We start from the raw sequence: 22940 nt of genomic DNA, 5'->3' as shown, positions 1-22940 counted from the left end.
CTATACAAAGGACTAGAAGCAGTACAAGTTGTGGACAAATGGCTCCCCCGAGTGAAAAGGTCAAGTCTAAGCCGCATGAGACGAGGTCCTGGCATTTCACACACATGGCTGGGGTCAGCGCGGTAACGCTGTGCTCCACGCTGAAGGACACCAGGCCAATTAGAGCCCAGCAAAGCACGTATAGAGGAGGAAGGGGACTGTGTGTGTGTGTGTGTGTGTGTGTGTGTGTGTGTGTGTGTGTGTGTGTGTCTGTGTGTCTGTGTGTCTGTGTGTCTGTGTCTGTCGTGGGGGGATTTGTAGTTACTTAATCGCGATTAACTACAGATAAATTAATCGCACCTTTCTTTTCACCGCGGAACGTTTCTCACTGGGCGCTTTTCTATAGTACTGAAAACTGGAAATAATAAAAAGTCACCCCATTTTGTGTTGCCTAGAACTGGAGGTCTGACAAAAAAACAGTAACAATATGAAGTAAGTACAGCTTTGTGATGTCACTGAGATGTACTTGTTACTGTTACTAATTTTCTTTCAGACCTCCAGTTCTAGGCAACACAGAATGGGGTGACTTTTTATTATTACAGGTATATATTAATGACAGTAACATGTTGAAAATTAGTGGTATCCTGTAGTCACTACTCATTGATTCACTGGGATACCAAAAAACATTAAAAAAAAAAGGTTTCTCGCTGTTCTCGGGTTGAATATTGATATGCGATTAAAATGTGATTAATCTAGATTAATTAATCGCAAAGCCTCTGATTAATTAGATTTTTTTTTTTTATCGAGTCCCAGCTCTAAGTTACTTTGTAGATGATGATTATTATTACAAAACATACAGTAACCACTTCAGCGCTATATACATTTCAGCCATTTGAAAATAGCAGGTCTATAATGGGCAAGCTCACAATGTGTCACGTTGCGAATTTGCGACGCATTGTGAGCTTGTGGAACGGGTGTTTTCAAAATAGTTTTATGTACATGTAAAACGGGACATTCTATCTGCATAATGACTATACTTTTACTTTTGTTACTTTAAGTACATTTTGATGCCAATACTTTGGTACTTTTACTCAAGTGCATTTTGAATTCCGGAGTTTTACTTGTAACGGAGTATTTCTATATTGCAGTATTTTTATACTTTTACTTAACCCATTCTGTACGGGCACCCATTTTGGTGTCAGCATCATGTCATGCTTTAGCTATTGAAAAATAGCAGATCTACAAGCTCATATCGCGCCACCGAGTGGCGCGATACGAGCTTGTAGGTCTGCTATTTTTTGAAAAATCGAAGAACGACTGACATTTTTAGAATCTGATCTCAGGTCAGAATGGGTTCATCAGACCAGTGTGTGTCCGGCGGAAACCTCGTATGAATCTGATCTCAGGTCAGTATGGGTTAAACAAATATCCTATCCAATGGCTGCGCGGCAGACTCCATGCAGAGCCATGCTGCGGAAGCGTGGGCGGCGCTTTGTTCATGCTCGGTTCCATCGGTGTCTCTGAAAGACTAAAGCTTGTTTGTTCCTCTGCTATAGCCCATTCTGACCTGAGATCAGATTCATATACGAGGTTTCCACTGGACACACACTGGTCTGAATGATGAACCCATTCTGACCTGAGATCAGATTCAAAAAATGTCAGTCGTTCTTCTTCGATTTTTCAAAAAATAGCAGACCTACAAGCTCGTAGCGCGTCACTCGGTGGCGCGCTACGAGCTTGTAGATCTGCTGTTTTTCAATAGCTAAAGCATAACATGATGCTAACACCAAAATGGCTTCCCGACTCCGTTCAGAATGGGCTAGACAAAGAGAGAGAGAGAGAGGCAGGTGGCTCGACAGTGAAACACAGATGGGAGGATGAATAGATAGTAAGTCAGATGGAATTGGCGAGGCAGGGGGTATCACGTATAGCGTAGGTTGGTTGCATTCGTCGAGCGCCCTGCTTTCTTGTGCTGCGTGGTGAAAATTAGGCTCGCGTGAGAGAGAACAGAGAGAGTGGAGGTGAGCTTCGTGAACTCAAATGTGCAGAAAAAGCATGCGATTTTGCCAGTGAAGTAAAACTAAGCACATTTACTCATAGCAAGTATATACAATTGTTGAGTTATTCTTTACTTTACTGGAGTATTTTCAATTTCCAGTACTTTAACTTCTACTCGGAGGCAAATATTGTACTTTTTAGTCGCTTAGACGCTGGGAGCGTCTGTTTGCGCAACGTTCAATGTTATTTTCCCGGTGGGACGTCGTCGCCTCCCCCATTTTAGCCGACGAGATTGAATATCTTAAAACGTGAATAGCTCTTGATCTAAATCGTTCCGTCCCATTCTAAGAAAAGACTATGTGTTATTAGACGGCCCACCGTGGTCCCGTCGCTAGTCGCGTTATAATTAATCATACCATGCCGTTGTTGTCACATCAAGCTACTCCAGCCACATCCGGGATAGCATCCGGTCTGTCGCTGAATGTGCTTCCGCTGCTATAAATCGTCGGGCGCTCTGATTGAATGGATTAAATAACCCCCGGGGCGTTCGGGACGTTAAACATGCGAGTACTTCTTCCGTCACCGGTGTAAATGAGATCGTGTGCGTGCGAGAATGGGTGGAGGTGCGCGCGAGGCTGCGAGCTCAAATGTGCAAAACAAGAATTAGTGCAGGGGCCAACACTGATCTTTTCATGACTTGGTACCACCCAAGGTGACCGTAAAACATTTATATTTTTTGTCTCTAGTTTGGTATGATAACTCCCCCAAATCAGTAGCTTAATGCCAGTTATATGTAATGTGAACACACCATAGACAACCTATATAAGGCAACATTTTCAGCATTTCATTATGCTTTATGTAGCATGTGACATGTCAAACTAGGGGGTTTTCATGATTCTGAATCCATTCCAAGCATTAGTTTAACATGAAAAACACTCCTTGAAAAACGGCCATAGCCCTCATCACAAATGTGGCACATCTTGGGCAAGTGGCTATGGCCAAATTTAGGCCAAGGAGTGTTTTGCGTGCAAAACGAATGCTTGGAATGGATTTACAATCACGAAAACCCCCTAGTTTGATACGTCACATGCTACTTAAAGCTGTCCAAATGATGTCTACAGTATGTCAAAAATGTAATGACCTTTTTTTTTCTTTTTTTCAGACAGCCAGCAATGGGTAGAATGCTCCCAAAAAGTCTCTGTGACACATCTATAGGGGCTGCAATCTGCATTCAAAGATTTTGTCATTTGTCGTTTTGCCTGTCTGCTTCCTGATTGGTTACTGCGACCGGGGTTTTTCTTTCGACCAATGACAAAGCTTCTAGGAACATCTTTGAATGCAGATTGCGGCCCCTAAATGTGTCACAGAGACTACATTTTTTGGGAGTGTTCTACCCATGTATTTATTAATTCATGTATTAACCCATTCTGACCTGAGATCAGATTCATACGAGGTTTCCACTGGACACACACTGGTCTGATTAACCCATTCTGACCTGAGATCAGATTCTAGAAATGTCAGTCGTTCTTCGATTTTTCAAAAATAGCAGACCTACAAGCTCGTAGCGCGCCACTTGGTGGCGCGCTATGAGCTTGTAGATCTGCTATTTTTCAATAGCTAAAGCATAACATGATGCCAACACCAAAATGGGTTCCCGTTCAGAATGGGTTAATTGCTGGCTGTCTGAATACCAACAAAAAAAAGGAAATAAATGGTCATTACATTTTGACATATTATTGCTTATAGCAGCTTTAAAGCATGAAAAAAAGCATGACATTTGGAAAATGTTTCCTTATATACAGGTTGTCTGTGTGGTCACATACAGTATATATAACTGCCGATAACTGGCATTAAGCTACTGAATTGGAAGAGTTATCGTACCAAAATATAAACTAGAGACATGTAGGAATACAAAAATACATTTCACGGTCACCTTAGTGGTCACAATTCTGGAGATATAACGCAGCAGCTGGTAAATAATTGATTTGCGCCAATTATTGTTCATTATTATTTTTTCCTTTGAAGTGGAAATGACTCGCATTGGAGTATTCACTGAACAGCTTGCCTGTATTACGAGAATTGGTTCACGCTATAGCGTGACACCAACATTTGTGAATGAACAACATGGACTCTATATAATGTTAAAATCTGCAGAGATGAATCGATTTGGTTAGTTGATTCATATATATTTTATATATAGTGTTAACCTCACTCTCAAGGTTTTTTTCTTGGATGGTGGAATATTGGAATAAAGTTCAGCCCCCGGTCTACCTATGCTCTTCCACTGGGGTGTCGGTGTGTGTTGGATTACCTACAGTAATACACGTTTCAATTCCCTGCAGTTTGACTTTCATATCATACTGAAATGACTGGAATCCATGCCAGTACATCAAAACGCGCTATAACCCATTCTGACCGGGCACCCATTTTGGTGTCAGCATCATGTTATGCTTTAGCTATTTAAAAATAGCAGATCTACAAGCTCATATCGCGCCACCGAGTGGCGCGATACGAGCTTGTAGGTCTGCTATTTTTGAAAAATTGAAGAGCGACTGACATTTTTTTAGAATCTGATCTCAGGTCAGAATGGGTTCATCAGACCAGTGTGTGTCCGGCGGAAACCTCGTATGAATCTGATCTCAGGTCAGAATGGGATAAGGTATGCTATGGAAAAGGGTTGGCAGCAGTAATGTCAAGCGCACTGTACTTTCATCACCCGCCAGCTCCACTGTGCCAGTTCAGCACACTGCCACAGTATCCCTCACTCTCTCTCCCACACACACACACACACACACACACACACACACACACACACACACACACACACACACACCACCTGGTTCACACAGCCTAACGTGCACGCTCCTGGTAGTGTACATAACACGTTGTCGTTTGCAATCACATCCAATCAGCCACCGCTTCCTCTCACAAGCATGTTCTCGTGTAAACTAATGTATAATAATGTGTGTGTGTGTGTGTGTGTGTGTGTGTGTGCTCGCTAATCACTGTATTAGCATAATGCACATGCACCAAATCAATTAAAATAACCACACACACACACAGAAACAGTAACGGCACAGCAACGATTATAGATTATATCTCCTACCCCCGTAGAAACCTTGTATCTCCATATATATATATATTTTATTTTTATTTTTTTATTTAATTATTATTCTTATTCTTATTTTTTTTTGGGGGGGGGGGGGCGCTATTAGTGTAGATTTCCGTCTTACACAAACACACACAAATCCCATTGACAATGACTGGAGAAATCTACGTCATGCTGTGCAATGATAAGAGCGCACCTGACCTCACTTCACACGGGGGTGATTTTCTTTTCTTTTTTGTTGTCTTTTTTTGAGTGGTGCAACCACTCCAAGGAACAGCAATGTCCGTGTCCGCCTAACTATGTGACGTTATCCCACCTATATGTGACTGTGAGCACGAGTACCAGTAGGTACTATGACTATTAGTACCAGTGAGGGGCGCTGTTGTGCCAGAAACAGAGAGAGAGAGAGAGTGCTGCATTGTTGCCTGGTCTGGGTGGGTTGGTCACCCTTTCGGCGAGCACGTTTGTGCATTGCAGCTGTCTGCGAAAGGTCACAATGTTTCCGCCCGACAACAACAAGCTGAATGCCGGACCGGTGTCTTTTTATTTCTCCAACACAGGGACACACATGGTCCCCCCCCCCCCCCCCACACACCTTTTAAAAAGCCATCAACGGAGATCCATATCTCACCCTCACGGACCCTGCCTGCTGCCTGGCTGACCATACGATGGTGAACGATGGCGAGGGTTTACAGAAAGCTCGCAGGGTTCACACCCAAATGGAAATAGATTTCTATCTCCCTCTCGCACGCACGCACGCACGCACGCACAAACTCACTCACTCACACACACACACACACACACACACGCACGCGCACGCACACACACATCTGACACCTTAATGTCCCCGCAACAAAAGCCGGGGCCTTGGAACCCAGCGGTGACTGAGGCGAGTTATTTCCGCACCCCTGCAGCACCTCGTCTCAAAAAAGGTGTTACTCTGTACACGACAGTAATTGGGTTTCTATGAAGCAGCTGGCTCAAACATGCCACAGATTGCCTCTAATGGGGTCTCCATTGTAATGGCCAGAGGAAAAAAGGTTTTTTGGTTTGCTGCAAAGCCTCTGTATATAGCCCCATTACTTTCCATAATGGGCGCTGAATTAAAGGAGTGCAGTGTTTTAAGAACAAACGGCGTTGCTATGGCAGAATAAGTGCTGCGTTGTCCAGTTATTATTCGTCCGCACCGCACTTAATGATCTGCACGGTTTTGCTCCACTCTATTGAGGAACAGGAATTAGATTAGTTTTGTTTAGTGGGTGAGTTCCAAGGCCTCATGGCAAACGGAGGAGATGAACGACCGAGTTTAGTACATTTATACACACCTGTGATATACCAGTAACCAAGGGTCAAGTCTGGCAGCCAATGATTTAGTCATTGGCTGCCAGACTTTAATCGCCTAAGCATTTTTTCTTTTTTGCTAAAACCAATAAGGTCATCCGAAGCATTAATATTGTAACCGCGATGGAGCGACGTGTAATGAGCCGCTAACATTTTTGTAAATCTATCAATTTTGCCTGCTGCAAAGCCCCAGCCACCCCATATCCCCACTACCAACAACAGCTCTCATTTAGAATGTAGCACTGTTCAGACAGTCCTCGCACCTATATGGGTTCTCCAAACATGTCACTTGCGAGCAAACATTAGTTAGTTAGTTAGTTAAAGGAGAATTCCATACTAAAAGGCTTTCTTACCTTTCTTTGTAGTTGTTACGTCCCCACCAAAGAGGTCCAGGTGTTATTTTGTGCAAAAGCTCCTTATTGGCTATTTCCCCTACAATAAGCCCTAAATGAATTGCATTGAATTGAATGGGAATTTAATGAGGCTATGGGGTGTTGTGCTAACTTATTTCCATTTCTTTGTATATATCCTCTCTTCATAATGTAAATAATATCCCAAGCGGCACACTTTACTACTTCTTTCGATGGAAATAAGCGAACTAGCATAACACCCCATAGCCCCATTCAATTCCCATTCAATGCAATTCATTGAGGGCTTATGGTAGGGAAAATAGCCAATAAGGAGTTTTTGCACAAAAAACACCTGGACCTCTTTGGTGGGGACGTAACAACTACAAAGAAAGGTAAGAAAGATAAAAAAGCATTCTAGCATGGAATTCTCCTTTAATAGCTCAAAGACATTAGCTGGCTGCCATTAGCCATTAGCTGCCGTTTCCGGCTAAAAGGTTCAATGCAACAACAGAGGCTCCCGACTAAAGTGGCACGCATCATGCTAACGAGGCTCAAACAGACTTTTCGTCCATGGCGAGATAAACGGGCTATGACTTGCGAGATAGCTCAAAACTTTTATTCAAGGAGCATAAAAGTTAGACAGAAATGAGGTACGCCATCATCACCGTATATCATTTCCGTCTAGCTTTTATGCTCCCTTTGAATTAACGATGTACAAGTAGGGCTATACACTCACACCCACTCACCATTAAAACGAACCCACCTCGCTCGGGGGCCGGTTCAAGAAGTGCTTCGTTATGGTTTCCACCAAAGCGCTTAACTTCCAAGGTGTCGGACGAATACCAGTAAAGTGTGGCTCTTTTTTTGTTTGCCTAAAATGGCTTGTTAGTATTCCAGCCCCTCCTATAGGTGAAACCAAAGGCCCAAGGGGCACAACAGCCTCAAGCTGGAGCTAATTGCGTGCCTTTGTTTTCCTTGATGAATGTCGGCAATTGTGAATGTCCATTTTGGGTAAAAAACGGAGGACAAATGTAGGCTGCTATATTCTCCACTAGGTGTGTGGTGAATGGGGAAAGAACAATGAAAATGAATTGATAATCGTCTAAACAGCATTTGTTGAATATTAAACCGACTCGTGCATGTTTGTGTGTTCTTCCCTTTGTTGTGTCACCCCAGAGTGTGTTTCACCCAGTCTTAACCCATTCTGACCTGAGATCAGATTCATACGAGGTTTCCACTGGACACACGCTGGTCTGACGAACCCATTCTGACCTGAGATCAGATTCTAAAAATGTCAGTCGTTCTTCGATTTTTTTCAAAAATAGCAGACCTACAAGCTCGTATCGCGCCACTCGGTGGCGCGATATGAGCTTGTAGATCTGCTATTTTTCAATAGCTAAAGCACGACATGATGCCAACACCAAAATGGGTGCCCGGTCAGAATGGGTTAAGTTTGTGACTTCTCATGACATTACACACTGTGCAGCGGAATCGTATTGTGACAGTTGAAGTATTTTCGCCGCGCCAGCGTGTCACAGCCGATGCTGTGTCTAGAGTCTAGACCCATATGGAGTCTGAGTCATGCCACTGCGGGACAAGAAGACGTCAGTTTGTCGTTTGCTGACCTGAGATCAGATTCTAAAAATGCCTTCTATACTTCCTGACAGTTTTCATTCTGACCTGAGATCAGATTTAAAAAAATGTCTGTCAGTAGCTCTTCCGATTTTTCAAAAATAGCAGACCTACAAGCTCGTGGCGCGCTATGAGCTTGTAGGTCTGCTATTTTTCAATAGCTAAAGCGCGACATGATGCTAACACCAAAATGGGTTAACTCAACGGTTCTCAATGCTTGGTCCGTGGACCACCAGGGGTCGAAAAAGGACCCTTAAGGGCCTGTAACTATTTGACCGTGTGGATCGGGGTACCAGGGATAAAGATGTGTATCGAATGCAGGTCCATACGTGGCCTAGTGCACATCAAACTGAGGTCGTTGAAATTGAAAAAGGTCGAAGACCACTGCCTCGACCCAAAGCCGCGGTATAGCCCTGCGGAATGGAAAGCGTAAATGAACACATTATGTCTGGCTTTTATTATTTTATTTCTCACCCCATTTTTCACCCCTGTGTCAATCATCTAATGTGATCCTGGGCTCTACACACCCTCCGCCAACCTGGGGAGAGCAACGGACTTAACTCATGCTTCCTTCATGCTTGAGTGTCCAAGTTGCTCCTTTACACCTGACAGGGGGGAGTTTACCTGGTTGGACGTAGCGCGTGGAAGGAACACGTTATTCCAACCAGATATAAGATATAAGATATTTTCAGGTAACAATTTTTCACGGCTCCTCTGGGCGGCAGCCACATGGCTGGAGAGACACTGTCGAAGTGGCACTAATTAACCCATTCTGAACGTGAACCCATTTTGGTGTTAGCATCATGTCATGCTTTAGCTATTGAAAAATAGCAGATCTACAAGCTCATAGCGCGCCACCGAGTGGCGCGCTACGAGCTTGTAGGTCTGCTATTTTTGAAAAATCGAAGAACGACTGACATTTCTAGAATCTGATCTCAGGTCAGAATGGGTTAATCAGACCAGCGTGTGTCCAGTGGAAACCTCGTGTGAATCCGATCTCAGGTCAGAATGGAAGTGAACAGCGGGCGGCGGGGCCGTCGCTCCCGTTTCCACCCTCTCTCTATCCTTCATAACTCTCTGTGCTCCCTCCTCTCTCTCTCCCCCCCATGCAGGACGATCAAGGAGCACCTGGGGGAGCAGGAGGTGTCCATCTCCCTCGTCATCGAGTCCCTGGAGGAGGCCGACCTGGGGAACTACTCCTGCTACGTGGAGAACGGGAACGGACGGCGGCAGTCCAACATCCAGCTCGTCAGGAGAGGTGGGTCGACGTGCTGCACGACGAACACACACGCACGGCACGCGCGCACGCACACTTGTCCTCGCAAGTATCGCTGTGTGTATACTCGTATAACCCTTTTAGGATGGCAATGTTGTATAATGTCACGCCCCCGGGGGCTCCACTGCAGCCGTTTGGGGGCGTCCGTCACAGTGTCGCGTCAAAACACAGGGAACGGTCCCTTTTTAACCCATTTAGTCCTGACGTCGAAATAAATAAAAAGGTCTTCTAAATCCTGACAGTTTTCTGAAAAAGCTATGTTTCTATGTCAGTCGTTCTTCGATTTTTTTCAAAAATAGCAGACCTACAAGCTCGTAGCGCGCCACTCGGTGGCTATTTCCGTTTGCATAGCCGAGTACAAATCAGGCGTGATTCCATTCCTGACCTCTAGGGCTAACCTAATTTGTAATCCTATAACCTCTAGTCTAAAACGAAACTCTTCCTTCCCTAATGTATGAGCCTAACTCTAAACAAGTCAACTCTAAACACACACCCGCGCACACATGACCACACACACGCGCACGCGCGCACACACACACACACACACACACACACACACACACATAATGTACATATGCATCTTCACAGATGCATCACTGCACGGATCCAGAATATGGCCCCTATTCATAGGGGGTGCGACTGCTTGGCCAACGACACCCGCACGCACGATTTTTTTTTACCTTTATTTGATTATTTTAGCGTTTTTACAATGCCCTAACCCCTAAAAATGAGTTATTTAGGTAGTACAGCAGCTCACACACATACACACATGCACTACAGCCATACAGCGAGTCATCATATCATGATAAGAGAGATGATTACAAACTACAGTCAGAAGTTAAGTTTTTTTTTTTGCCAGGGGGTGCTGTGCACCCCCTGAACCCCCTCAAGCTCCGCCCATGCCCCTATTTGATTATTCACAGGTGCATTACATCAGACATTGACAGCTCTGTATACTGTACATCGAAGTATCTTGTGACGACTTACCCCCCCCCCCCTCTTTATAAACGGGACGCTTGAGTATGCTGTGTTGAGTGCAAGATGAAAAAAAAGAAAGTTCACTCACTTCTCAGGCCGGCGCGCTGTAAAAGTGAACCGTATACCGAATGCTGGGTGCAGCGCAAAGACTTTGATCAATACTTGTTCAACGGCGGCGTCTCTTTTCGGTATAGCTCCGCCGGCAAAAACACTGTCATTTAACCCATTCTGACCTGAGATCAGATTCATACGAGGTTTCCGCCGGACACACACTGGTCTGATGAACCCATTCTGACCTGAGATCAGATTCTAAAAATGTCAGTCGTTCTTCGATTTTTCAAAAATAGCAGACCTACAAGCTCGTATCGCGCCACTCGGTGGCGCGATATGAGCTTGTAGATCTGCTATTTTTAAATAGCTAAAGCATGACATGATGCCGACACCAAAATGGGTGCCCGTTCAGAATGGGTTAATGCCACCCGGCCTTTATACTTTGAGAACAGACCCGGCGCGCTCTCTCTCTCCCGCTGCCAGGGAGCGAGCTGTTGGAAAGTACAAGGTGCAGGATCCAGGGACTGGAGTGGTCCGCCGCGGCCTCGAGGGAAGGGAAGGGAAGGGAAGGGATGGAGGGAGGAGGTGGCAGGTGGGTTATCTAGCCAAAAAGGGAGAGTAGGCAAGACATGCATCAAAGACTGAGGGACTATTAGGTGAAAAAAGTAAAACAGGTTTCACTTTTCGCATAGCCTGTACTTTCTCTTTTTCTCTCTCTCTCTCGCATGCACGCACACACACACACACACACACACACACACGCACACACACACACACACACACACACACACACGCACACGCACACACACGCACACGCACACACTTCACCTTAGTTGACTAACAGTGCTCTTTCACTCAATCGATTCCTTTTTAAACCTCTAGCCACTAAAGATGCGTTAAGAAATACTGTTCCGGATTTCAAACTATTCTTCACCACAGCCCGACCTCTCTGTGACCTGTGGCTGTTTGCCTCTTAAGGAATCGATTCAGAGTCTGTTTCTTTTTAATTAGTTAAAGATGCACAACGTTAGCGTAAATGTGTATATGAAGCGTGCCACGAGGCGTGACGGACTATTATGGGGGGGATCACTGACGGAGTCACTGACAGGTTTTGCAGGTTTTCATAGTAATCTGAGACGTTCACAATAAATGCATACATATTGAAGATATATATATATTAGGGCCGGGACTAATTGCGATTAATTTAGATTAATTAACTACAGAAAAATTTATCGCGATTAACACATTGAGTACGCCGACTGCCTTCAAAATATAGGCTATAGAATACCAGAGGTGTCTGATCGCTTTTACTTTGAAAGCCATGAACCGGAAACACTTTCCTAAAAAAGTTGACTTTACAAAGTGACCTCAACATCCCCGATCATCTTAATATATTGTTTTACGCTCCAAAAAGCGTTCATATTTTGCGGGAGAGACGGATGAGGAGCAGAAATGAAGCGCCAGCATATCGATCCATTCATCACCACGGAGAGCGCCCTGGATTAGGAGCTACGAGTCATTCTTTCCGTCTCGCTAACGTGGGAGTCAATGACAAGCTAATAGTTGCACTGAGCGTTAGCATACGGCAAGCGAAAAGCGAAATGCCAAAAAAATAAATAGGAAAAATTCTGAATATTAATATCTCGCCCCGCATCGCTGGGATGTCGCTAGGACGTCCTCAGACGTCATTAGAACTATATGTTCGGTATCCTATGACGTTCTCAGGCGTCCTACGTGCTGTAAGTGTTAACTACAGATAAATTAATCGCACCTTTTGTTTCACCGCGGAACGTTTCTCACTGGGCGCTTTTCTATAGTACTGAAAACTGGAAATAATAAAAAGTCACCCCATTTTGTGTTGCCTAGAACTGGAGGTCTGACAAAAAACAGTAACAATATGAAGTAAGTACAGCTTTTTGATGTCACTGAGATGTACTTGTTACTGTTAGTAATTTTCTTTCAGACCTCCAGTTCTAGTCAACACAGAATGGGGTGACTTTTTATTATTATTTCCACAACAGGTATATTAATGGCAGTAAAATGTTGAAAATGAGTGGTATCCTGTAGTCACTATTCATTGATTCACTGGGATACCAAAAAACATTAAAAAAAAAGGTTTCTCGCTGTTCTCGGGTTGAATATTGATATGCGATTAAAATGCGATTAATCTAGATTAATTAATCGCAAAGCCTCTGATTAATTAGATTATTTTGTTTTAATCGAGTCCCAGCTCTAATATATATATATATATATATATATATATATATATATATATATATATATATATATATATATATGCATCTGTGAAGAGTAATATGATAAACAGTCGGATGTTTTCCCCCATGAAAGGGCCACAGAGAAAGAAGAGATGCAGGCAGACCGTGAACAAGGGACGGCTAATCAACCAGAGCAGGCCTTAAACCACAAAGCAACTTCCTTCCACATGCAGCCATGTGGAAACCATTAGACCGGAAACCTTGTATGTCCAGAAACAGTTCCGTTTTAACAGTGATGGGAAAAGTGCAAAAGTCGCTGCATTCTGAATTTACTCAAGTGTGTGTGCGTGTGGGTGCTTGCATGACCGTGCGTGTGTGCATGTGTGCGCGTGTGTGTATGTGTGTGTGTGTGTGTGTGTGTGTGTGTGTGTGTGTGCGCGTGTGTGTGCGCGAGACCGACCAGAACACATGTTTTCCGCAAGAGAACCCAAACTGGACGGGTACTTTATTGTACTCAGGCACCTGAGACATGCTATGATGCAGACTTCATGTTTTTGAACTGATGTTTACTGATGGCCATTTAAATTGTGGACCCTTTCACTCGGCTCCGAGAACCTCTCGGGAGGCATACTATCATCCGACAGAGGCTCCGAGGTGCGCTGCGTGTCGGGAGAGGGTTGCGGTTAGGTTTAGGTGTCTGCCCCGGGGGAGGTTATAGGGTTAGGGTGAGGGAGGAGGTAGGTTGTCGTTCGGACCAATGCTCCGTCGGATGAAAGTACTGCACTCGAACCTCTCAACCTCTCTCAGCGTTGCCATTTAAAGGGGACCTATTATGCTAATGTCTAGCTATTGTGTTTTATTCTGGGATTCCACTGGAGTAGCTTTGTATGAGTCACAGTTCGTTAAATGTCCTTATTTATGTGATACTGGCTTTTTATGCAGCCTTTCTTTTCAGCCTCTGTCTATAACCGATTCTGACCGGGCACCCATTTTGGTGTCAGCATCATGTCATGCTTTAGCTATTGAAAAATAGCAGATCTACAAGCTCATATCGCGCCACCGAGTGGCGCGATACGAGCTTGTAGGTCTGCTATTTTTGAAAAATCGAAGAGCGACTGACATTTCTAGAATCTGATCTCAGGTCAGAATGGGTTCATCAGACCAGTGTGTGTCCAGTGGAAACCTCGTATGAATCTGATCTCAGGTCAGAATGGGATAAGGCAGTGGTTCTCAACTATGAGTCTGGACCCCCAAACCCAGGCACAGGGGTCCCCAAATGAGTTTGGGGAGGTCCCCGGATGATCTGCATATGCTGACCTGAGATCAGATTCTAACGCACAGAAGAATGGTGGTTCTTTGACTCATTTTGACCTGAGATCAGATTTTAAAAAAAAGTCTTCAGTTTTCAGTTTTCAAAAATACCAGACCTACAAGCTTACAAGATATGTTTTTTTCACACTTTTGGACCATATTCCGTGGTCATCATAATGGGCATACCAATCTCTGCTAAAACAATTTCCATTTTTCATATAAAAGGTATTACTCGTTTTAAACTTAATCAGCGCAGAAAAACATTTATCTGAAAATATTATAGGTTAGAAATAAGCCATGAGCTTTGCTGCCCGTCTCTCTGTGACAAACTGCACGCGCGTGCACTTGGCCAGTGGTTCCCAAAGTGGGGTCCGCGACGCACAGCCAGGAATAATTCCCATTATTTTTTTCAAAAATGTTTTTTTTTTGCCAGTGAATTATGGTATGTGTGATATGTTCATGCCATATGCCAATGTATTCTCATTATAGATCTCAAAGCATCAGAGACTATATGGTGATAGCAGACTGCTACATACCCCCCCAGCAACACACGGGGCGGTTGGATGGAGTCACCGGCTTCTACCCTTGCCTACATTGCGTGGCCTGTAAAAACTCCAAGAAAACAAACACATTTACTAGTGCAGTTACTAACAAACAATACACTATCAGACAATTTGTGAATTGTAGTTCCTTTAATGTAGTCTACATGATCACATGTAAATGTAATCTACAGTACGTAGGCAAAACATCTAGGGCAGTCCGCACATGCATCATAGAACACATGAGTGCCATCAGACGCAAGGACATCAAATCTCCTGTCGCCAGACACTTCATGGAAGCCGGTCACTCCACAGCAGATCTGTCTTACACAGTCATTGATCAAATTAAGAAATCTAGAAGAGGGGGTGATTTAGACACTAAACTCCTCCAAACTGAATCTAGATGGATTTTTTATTTAAAGTCTGTCAATCCAGGTGGCTTAAATGAAGATCTCTCCCTCCAGTGCTACCTATAAAGTAAAAAGTTATATTCAAAAAGTGATTATATAAGTCTGTCAACATGTGATGTATGTAATATTCTTGTTTCCTGTGATTTTGTATATCCTTTCTGTAATGTCCACGCCCACAATCAGGTGATGTCACCAATTAGTAATTCTCAGCACCTGAGCTGTATTGTTTTGGAGTTGTGTAAAAGTAAGTTCTTTGTCTGTGAAAAACCATAGCACTGACGAAGGTCTGAGGACCGAAACGTTTGCTTTTTAATTGCACCATGAGCACAGAGCACCATGAGCACAGCATGATAAAATAAAAGAAAATATATTTTTCTCAGTCTAAGGAGTTTTACTTATTTTTCTATACGGTGAGCGAGTCTTTTCCAGTCAAAGTTTTCCTTATGTTTTTGAGACCACCGCTACCGTAGTTAAGTTTGAAGAGAGAAAAAAAGGACGAAGAAAGGCGCAACAGTTTTCTCAGTGCTTCAGTGATATGTGAGCGTACCATAATCACAGTAATCCTTAATCATATTCCATCATTCAAGGGCCTTTTGGATAGAAATGAAACAGTTAGCGCTGCAGAGGCTGAGTGTCTGTGTCTGTGACCAGCTGATGGTCGTTGACGCTTAATTGATGCATCAAGGAAGGCAATTATGTTTCTGCACCGTCAAATACGTAGGTCTACATCTATTCTAAGAGAGCATCTTAAATAAATGTTGTGACTTTGAATGAAAAGCTTTAATACAGATAGTTCCAATGGCAACTGAATGTAAGGTTGTAAAATATGCTTATCGGTGTTTTGCGAGGATGAGGCGGTACCTGGAAAAAGAAAATCTTCCCCCCAATGGGTACCTGGGCCAAAAAGGTATGGGAACCCCTGCAGTGCACGGAACGGCGCTACATCCCATAGCAGGAAGGGATGCGACGCTCCTATTTGTTCAAAAACAGCTTTTTGTTTCAGAGGTAAAGTTCAAAATAAAATGCCCCAAAAAGCAATGCCTCAATTACTACAATTCAAGGGCTTGCCAGGGTGGGGGTCAAATTAGGATTAGGAAAAATTAGGAAATGACTCCGGTCGCTCCGGCAGCATGTGTGCTTCAGTGCTGGCAGTGCAAATGAGGCTAATTCATTTTGCAAGCAGTGGACAAACTGAGGCTCGATCCGGCCATCTTTTGGCTAGAATGATTCTTCCACTGCCTTCAGTGGACCCTGCAGGGTGGACAAGCATGGGCTGGATCATTTCTTACATATTATTCTGTGGTCTGAATAGTGACAACATTTTAACCCATTCTGACCTGAGATCAGATTCATACGAGGTTTCCACTGGACACACACTGGTCTGATTAACCCATTCTGACCTGAGATCAGATTCTAAAAAAATGTCAGTCGTTCTTCGATTTTTCAAAAATAGCAGACCTACAAGCTCGTAGCGCGCCACTCGGTGGCGCGCTATGAGCTTGTAGATCTGCTATTTTTCAATAGCTAAAGCATAACATGATGCTGACACCAAAATGGGTGCCCGGTCAATCCTAATACTCTTTGCATTGTACCCTAACAGACTCATAATCTGTTAGGGTATACTTCACGTTCACGGGTAGTGTGTTCTTTCTTACGTGATGCTGTGCTTGAACTTGTAATGGCTTTTGATTAAATCCATGATCCCTGCATCGGTTTGTTTGAATAGTTCTACACAAGCTCAAAAAACACGCTATACTTCCCATTGCGTTTCCTGCTTGTGGATCTGCCGCTTTTAACCCATTCTGACCGGGCACCCATTTTGGTGTTGGCATCATGTTATGCTTTAGCTATTGAAAAATAGCAGATCTACAAGCTCATAGCGCGCCACCGAGTGGCGCGCTACGAGCTTGTAGGTCTGCTATTTTTGAAAAATCGAAGAACGACTGACATTTTTTGAATCTGATCTGATCAGAATGGGTTAATACTTTGTGTGACCCCGGCAGTATGCTCAAGGTGAGCGGGAATTTACAAATTGGGATGAAAATAGTGAAAGTGTGTGTGTGTGTGTGTGTGTGATAATAATAATAATAACTTTATTTATATAGCACCTTTCCAAAAACAAGTTTACAAAGTGCTTTACAGATAATAATAGCAGTAAAATGCGTGCGTGTGTGTGCGCGTGCTCTGCCCTTTTATCTTCTCTATAACTATGTATTTCTCTCCTAGTCTGTCTGTCTGTCTGTCTCCTGAAGGACTAATGATATGCAGATGGTACAGAGAGCCCCATCATCAGATGCGCTGTAGTATGAACGTGGTCCATGCAGTGTCGTACGGTCCCCGCAAGTTAATTTCTCTTAATCGGTCCCATCGCACCGCTGCCGCCATATGGGCGCCAGGCGGAGAAGAATCGGTCTTCCTCCTCCGCTTGTAATCGCTGATGCTTGGGAGGAACAGCTGGCCTGTTATCCCATTCTGACCTGAGATCAGATTCATACGAGGTTTTCCACTGGACACACACACTGGTCTGATGAACCCATTCTGACCTGAGATCAGATTCTAAAAAACTGTCAGTCGATTTTTCAAAAAATAGCAGACCTACAAGCTCGTATCGCGCCACTCGGTGGCGCGATATGAGCTTGTAGATCTGCTATTTTTAAATAGCTAAAGCATAACATGATGCTGACGCCAAAATGGGTGCCCGTTCAGAATGGGTTATACACCGTCCACATATCTGAGCTACAGGGCCAGAGAGAGAGAGAGAGGACTTTCTTTGGCCTGGCTGACTGAATCTTCTGTTAACCACTTAAACCCCATTATGGCTGAGCGGAGTCCCTCAGGGTGCTATTCAGTATTTTAGCCGTGACGTGAGCGCCCCCTCCCCCCTCCTGAGATATTTCCGGGTCCTACTTTTGTGTCGCTTTTGTGTCCCCATAGAGTTTTACTGTGACGCTCCGCCGGACTAAATCTGAGACGAAAACAACCACGAAAGTCAAATTTTACCGCTTTCCTCGCAACAACAAAGCTGCGCTGCTCTCCCAAATCTGACAGTGACAGGCCGTCTGTCCCACATGGAATACTATCGCCATTTTATTTTATTGTGTCAAATAAATCCTCATAATGCAACATACTCAAGCCTGCACACATTCTAAATATCCCCCGAAATATTTTACCGAGCAAATGGACTGTTGCCACCTTCAATAATAATAGTCTTTATTGTCTCCACATCATATATTTTTGTTGTCATGGACACTTGTATAAAACATTAATATTTCCACTCGAGTTGGAAGCATTAAGACCCATTTTAACCCTCAATGGCTTCCTTTCTGAAAGATAACGTCACTGTAAAAATATTCACGCGTTTAGATATTCAATTTACAATGGGATGCGGACGGGAGCTGGTGCCACTTGGACCCGGACGTAACGTAGCACTACAACATGACGTCGGACTTAAATACTGAATAGTGGGGAAAGCTTTCGCTGAAAAAAGTGAAAATGGCTGCTTAGATCTGCTATTCAGTGGTGGAAAGTAACGAAGTAGGGTGCATTTACTAAGTACTGTACTTAGGTACAATGTAGGGGTATTTGTACTTTACTTGAGTAATTATAATTTCCAATACTTTTACTCCACTACATCTCAGTGGCAAATATTGTACTTCTCTCCACTACAATTATTTGAAAACATTAGTTACTTTGAAGATTTAGATTATCATTACAAAACATACATTAATACATTTCAAGCTCACAATGTGTCGCATCGCAACGCACTGTGAGCTTGTAGATCTGCTATTTTCAAATTATTTTTATACATTTGAAAACTTGAAATGGGACATTATTCTTCATAATTAGTACTGTTACTTTTGGTACTTTAAGTACATTTCTGTCAATACGTTTGTATTTTTTACTCGGGTGCATTTTAAATTCCGGACTATTCCGGAGTATTTCTAAAAACAAAGAACAGAACAGAACAGAACAGAACAGAACAGAACAGAACAGAACAGAACAGAACAGAACAGAACAGAACAGAACAGCAGATGAATGGGGAGGAGAAGCATGTGTATTGGATGAATGAATGTCACACGTTGAAGAAGACGAGTTGACGGCTCAGGTGAAAATGGAAGAACAGAACAGAAAGGAGTTTACTCATGTGTGTGTGTGTGCGTGTGTGTGCGTGCGTGTTTGCGCGCGAGCGCATGAAGGTCACGGCCGGACAGCCGTGATGAAGCGCCCGCGGCCGTCGCTCGTTAGCCCGCTGAGAACATCATCCCTCATCACGGGAGCTGTCGGGCCCCGATGGGCGCCGCGCACCGTGCCCCGCATCACCCTCCCTAACCAGGTTAAATGTCCGTCCCTGATGGATGGCGATGGCCCCGCGCGCACTCTGCACACTGTGTGTGTGTGTGTGTGTGTGTGTATTAGCAAATCTACAGTACAATCTCACAACACATGCAGGCATTGCAACGCATTGTGAGATTGTATAGATCGATTTTCCACAATTTTGTGACAAAGTGGGCATTAATTTACAATTTATTTTTTTAAGATACAAGGTTTCTGCCTCGACAGCTGTGTGTGTGTGTGTGTGTGTGTGTGTGTGTGTGTGTGTGTGTGTGTGTGTGTGTGTGTGTGTGTGTGTGTGTGTGTGTGTCTGCCTGCCTACATGCCTGTGTGCGCACATATGTGCGAGGTGCAGCCCTTCCGTAGTCAGACATTAGTCAACCAACGAAGGCTGACCACACAGATTTTGCGAGGCGTAGCCAGAGAGGCAGACAGACACATATTTCATGAAGCCACTATAAGGAAATCGGGACATCCTGAAAGTTCATATAATGGCCTGTTGTGGCGCTGTCATTGGGCCCAAAAAAAACCCCATAGCCCCATAGAGGTCCATGTATTTGGGCCCAACTTCACCTAGACTGTATTACCTTAATAAACATGGTCATGAATACTTTCTGCTTCCAGTCACTAATAGTTTAAAGTCTCATTTCTCATGTCATACAATTATGGTCCCATTTATTAAAATAATGACCATAAAGTCGCGTATGTTCTGAGGGGCGTGGCTACCGTTACAGTCTATGATCGGGATCCCCCACCAACTCGAGTCAAAATAAAAACCAACTAAGAAGAAGGGGGGGGAAGTCCCGCCTCGTTGTCTGGGCCAGCCAATGGGCCTGCAGCTGGGCCCAAACGGATCTAGAAAGATGGCGATTTACAATACAAGGACTGACCGGCTTCATCTTACGTCCATGTCAGACCCGGCGAACGCTTTGTCCATATTTCTTTTTACAGTCTATGGGCGTAGCGAAGGCAAGCCAAGGGGTCGCAAATCTATAAGAAGAGACCCCTGCGTTCGCCGGTATAGGAAAAACCCCTATACCCCGCAGGCTGAAAGAGTTGGAAGCAGATCAAAAGGGGATGAGGACGATGCACGCGACTGTCTGCACAAGTTAACCCATTCTGACCGGGCACCCATTTTGGTGTTGGCATCATGTTATGCTTTAGCTATTGAAAAATAGCAGATCTACAAGCTCATATCGCGCCACCGAGTGGCGCGATACGAGCTTGTAGGTCTGCTATTTTTGAAAAATCGAAGAACGACTGACATTTTTTAGAATCTGATCTCAGGTCAGAATGGGTTCATCAGACCAGTGTGTGTCCAGTGGAAAACTTCGTATGAATCTGATCTCAGGTCAGAATGGGTTAAGCAGCGCGGCCGCTGATGGCCCGGAAGTGTCACCCACGCTGTCGCGTGACATCAGTTCAGCGTCCCCCGTGTCATTGGCTCTTCGTCCCCTCGCGCGTGACAGCCCCACTGTCCTTACGGTGTCAACCCGTCGTCCCAGAGTCGCTATAGTCCCTCTCGTATAGACGGGAGTCAACATGCTGTCGTCTGAGCTATTGTTGGCGGCCTACACGACTAATCTTTATTCATCCATGCCGCATGGACATTAAGTCATTCTGACCTGAGATCAGATTCATACGAGGTTTCCGCCGGACACACACTGGTCTGATGAACCCATTCTGACCTGAGATCAGATTCTAAAAATGTCAGTCGTTCTTCGATTTTTCAAAAAATAGCAGACCTACAAGCTCGTATCGCGCCACTCGGTGGCGCGATATGAGCTTGTAGATCTGCTATTTTTCAATAGCTAAAGCATAACATGATGCCAACACCAAAATGGGTGCCCGGTCAGAATGGGTTAATACAATTTTTGATCAATGGTCAATCCCCCCCCCCCCCACTACACCCTATTTTTCATGACTAGAACTTTTAAAACAAAATGCCGAAAGTCCATCATCTCTTCAGGGGCAGGACATGTCTCAATTCGTCCAAGTTTCGTGACAATCTACCCATCAAACAGAAAAGGGGGAGTGCAAGCTCCTCTGCAAAGGAACACGTTATTCCAACCAGCTCCTTTCAGTTACCTTTCCCCTCCATCAGGCACCCCGGCTAGTTTAGCCCATTCTGACCGGGCGCCCATTTTGGTGTCAGCATCACGTTATGCTTTAGCTATTGAAAAATAGCAGATCTACAAGCTCATATCGCGCCACCGAGTGGCGCGATACGAGCTTGTAGGTCTGCTATTTTTTGAAAAATCGAAGAGCGACTGACATTTCTAGAATCTGATCTCAGGTCAGAATGGGTTCATCAGACCAGTGTGTGTCCCAGTGGAAACCTCGTATGAATCTGATCTCAGGTCAGAATGGGTTAGAGACCAGGAGTAGGCTACTGCATGTTTTGTGCGAGGGTGCGTACAGTGGCGGAACAACATTGGCCCGGGCCGGGGTGTGAGACGGCACGACCGGGCCTCACCGAACCTGACTCTCAACAGCACCACCCCCCCCCCCCGACGAAAAAAAAAAAAACATTTACGCAAACAGTTGATGCTAATTTGAGCAGGCGTGCATGAACGAGAGTCGAGAGAGGAGTTGTGTGTAAGGAGCTGATCACAGTCACAGATAGAGGGAAAGTGCTATATTTTGCCTATTATTTATGCTATATATTATTGATCGCGCCTGTGTCTGTGACATTGCGCAGCAGTGCACACACGAGAGAGAGAGAGAGAGACGTAGAGAGAGAGAGAGAGAGAGACGTAGAGAGAGAGACACGTAGAGACAGAGAGAGAGAGAGAGAGAGAGAGAGAGAGAGAGAGAGAGAGAGAGAGACGTAGAGAGAGAGAGGTGCGTGCGTCAGTGTGTTAAAAAATAAATAGTCTACTTACTACTCATCTTTGTGTTCTGTTTCACCTTCTGAGTGATCGCACACAGGGAAAAGAAACAAGAAGGGGTTTAGAATCTAAACAGTCCGTTGTGGAGAAAAGGAAGTTATCCACACATATGCACTCCTAAATCCTCACAGAGTGATTAGCCTACTAATGAGTGACAGGTGCTGCACTTTTGGAGCGTGGCTGAGGATGTCTGTTGGAGAGAGTGTGAAGCCTGACACACACCGTCTGCGACCGTCTGCGGCGCGGCGCGTTGCCGCGTGGCGCCGCCTGGAAAATAGAACTGGGTTCTATCGGCGCGCCAGGCGCCGCGGCGCGACGCGGCGGACGGAGCCGGTGTGCGTTAGGTTCATTGAAAATAATGGAGGCGGCTGTGTCCGCGCCGCGCGGCGGACGCAGCCGGTGTGTGGTGGGCTTGAGACAGACTCCACGGTGCTTGTACAGTCCAGCGCAGTACATTCTCATCAGACATGATATTTTGCTAAAGTGTAGGCTATTATATAGGCTATATAAGCTCTGTATCTGGTTAA

The 22940-nt window shown here is 44.5% G+C and overlaps 1 protein-coding gene across 1 annotated transcript in view; it reads left to right on the top strand.

Annotated features, from left to right (window-relative positions):
- LOC310854144 (interleukin-1 receptor accessory protein-like 1) overlaps positions 1–22940 on the top strand; it is a gene marked incomplete at its 3' end in the record, with an annotated part of 690918 nt that overhangs the window by 631998 nt on the left and 35980 nt on the right. The window contains exon 8 of the mRNA XM_083758663.1: positions 9522–9667. Coding sequence (XP_083614789.1) covers positions 9522–9667 — 146 coding nt within the window. The remainder of the gene's footprint in view (positions 1–9521; positions 9668–22940) is intronic.

This window comes from Protomyctophum parallelum (assembly GCF_964188405.1).
Source record: "Protomyctophum parallelum genome assembly, chromosome: 23".
In the NCBI taxonomy this organism is placed as follows: domain Eukaryota; kingdom Metazoa; phylum Chordata; class Actinopteri; order Myctophiformes; family Myctophidae; genus Protomyctophum; species Protomyctophum parallelum.
Note: the sequence above shows the minus strand (reverse complement) of the source record. Positions and strands in the feature narration are given on the sequence as shown.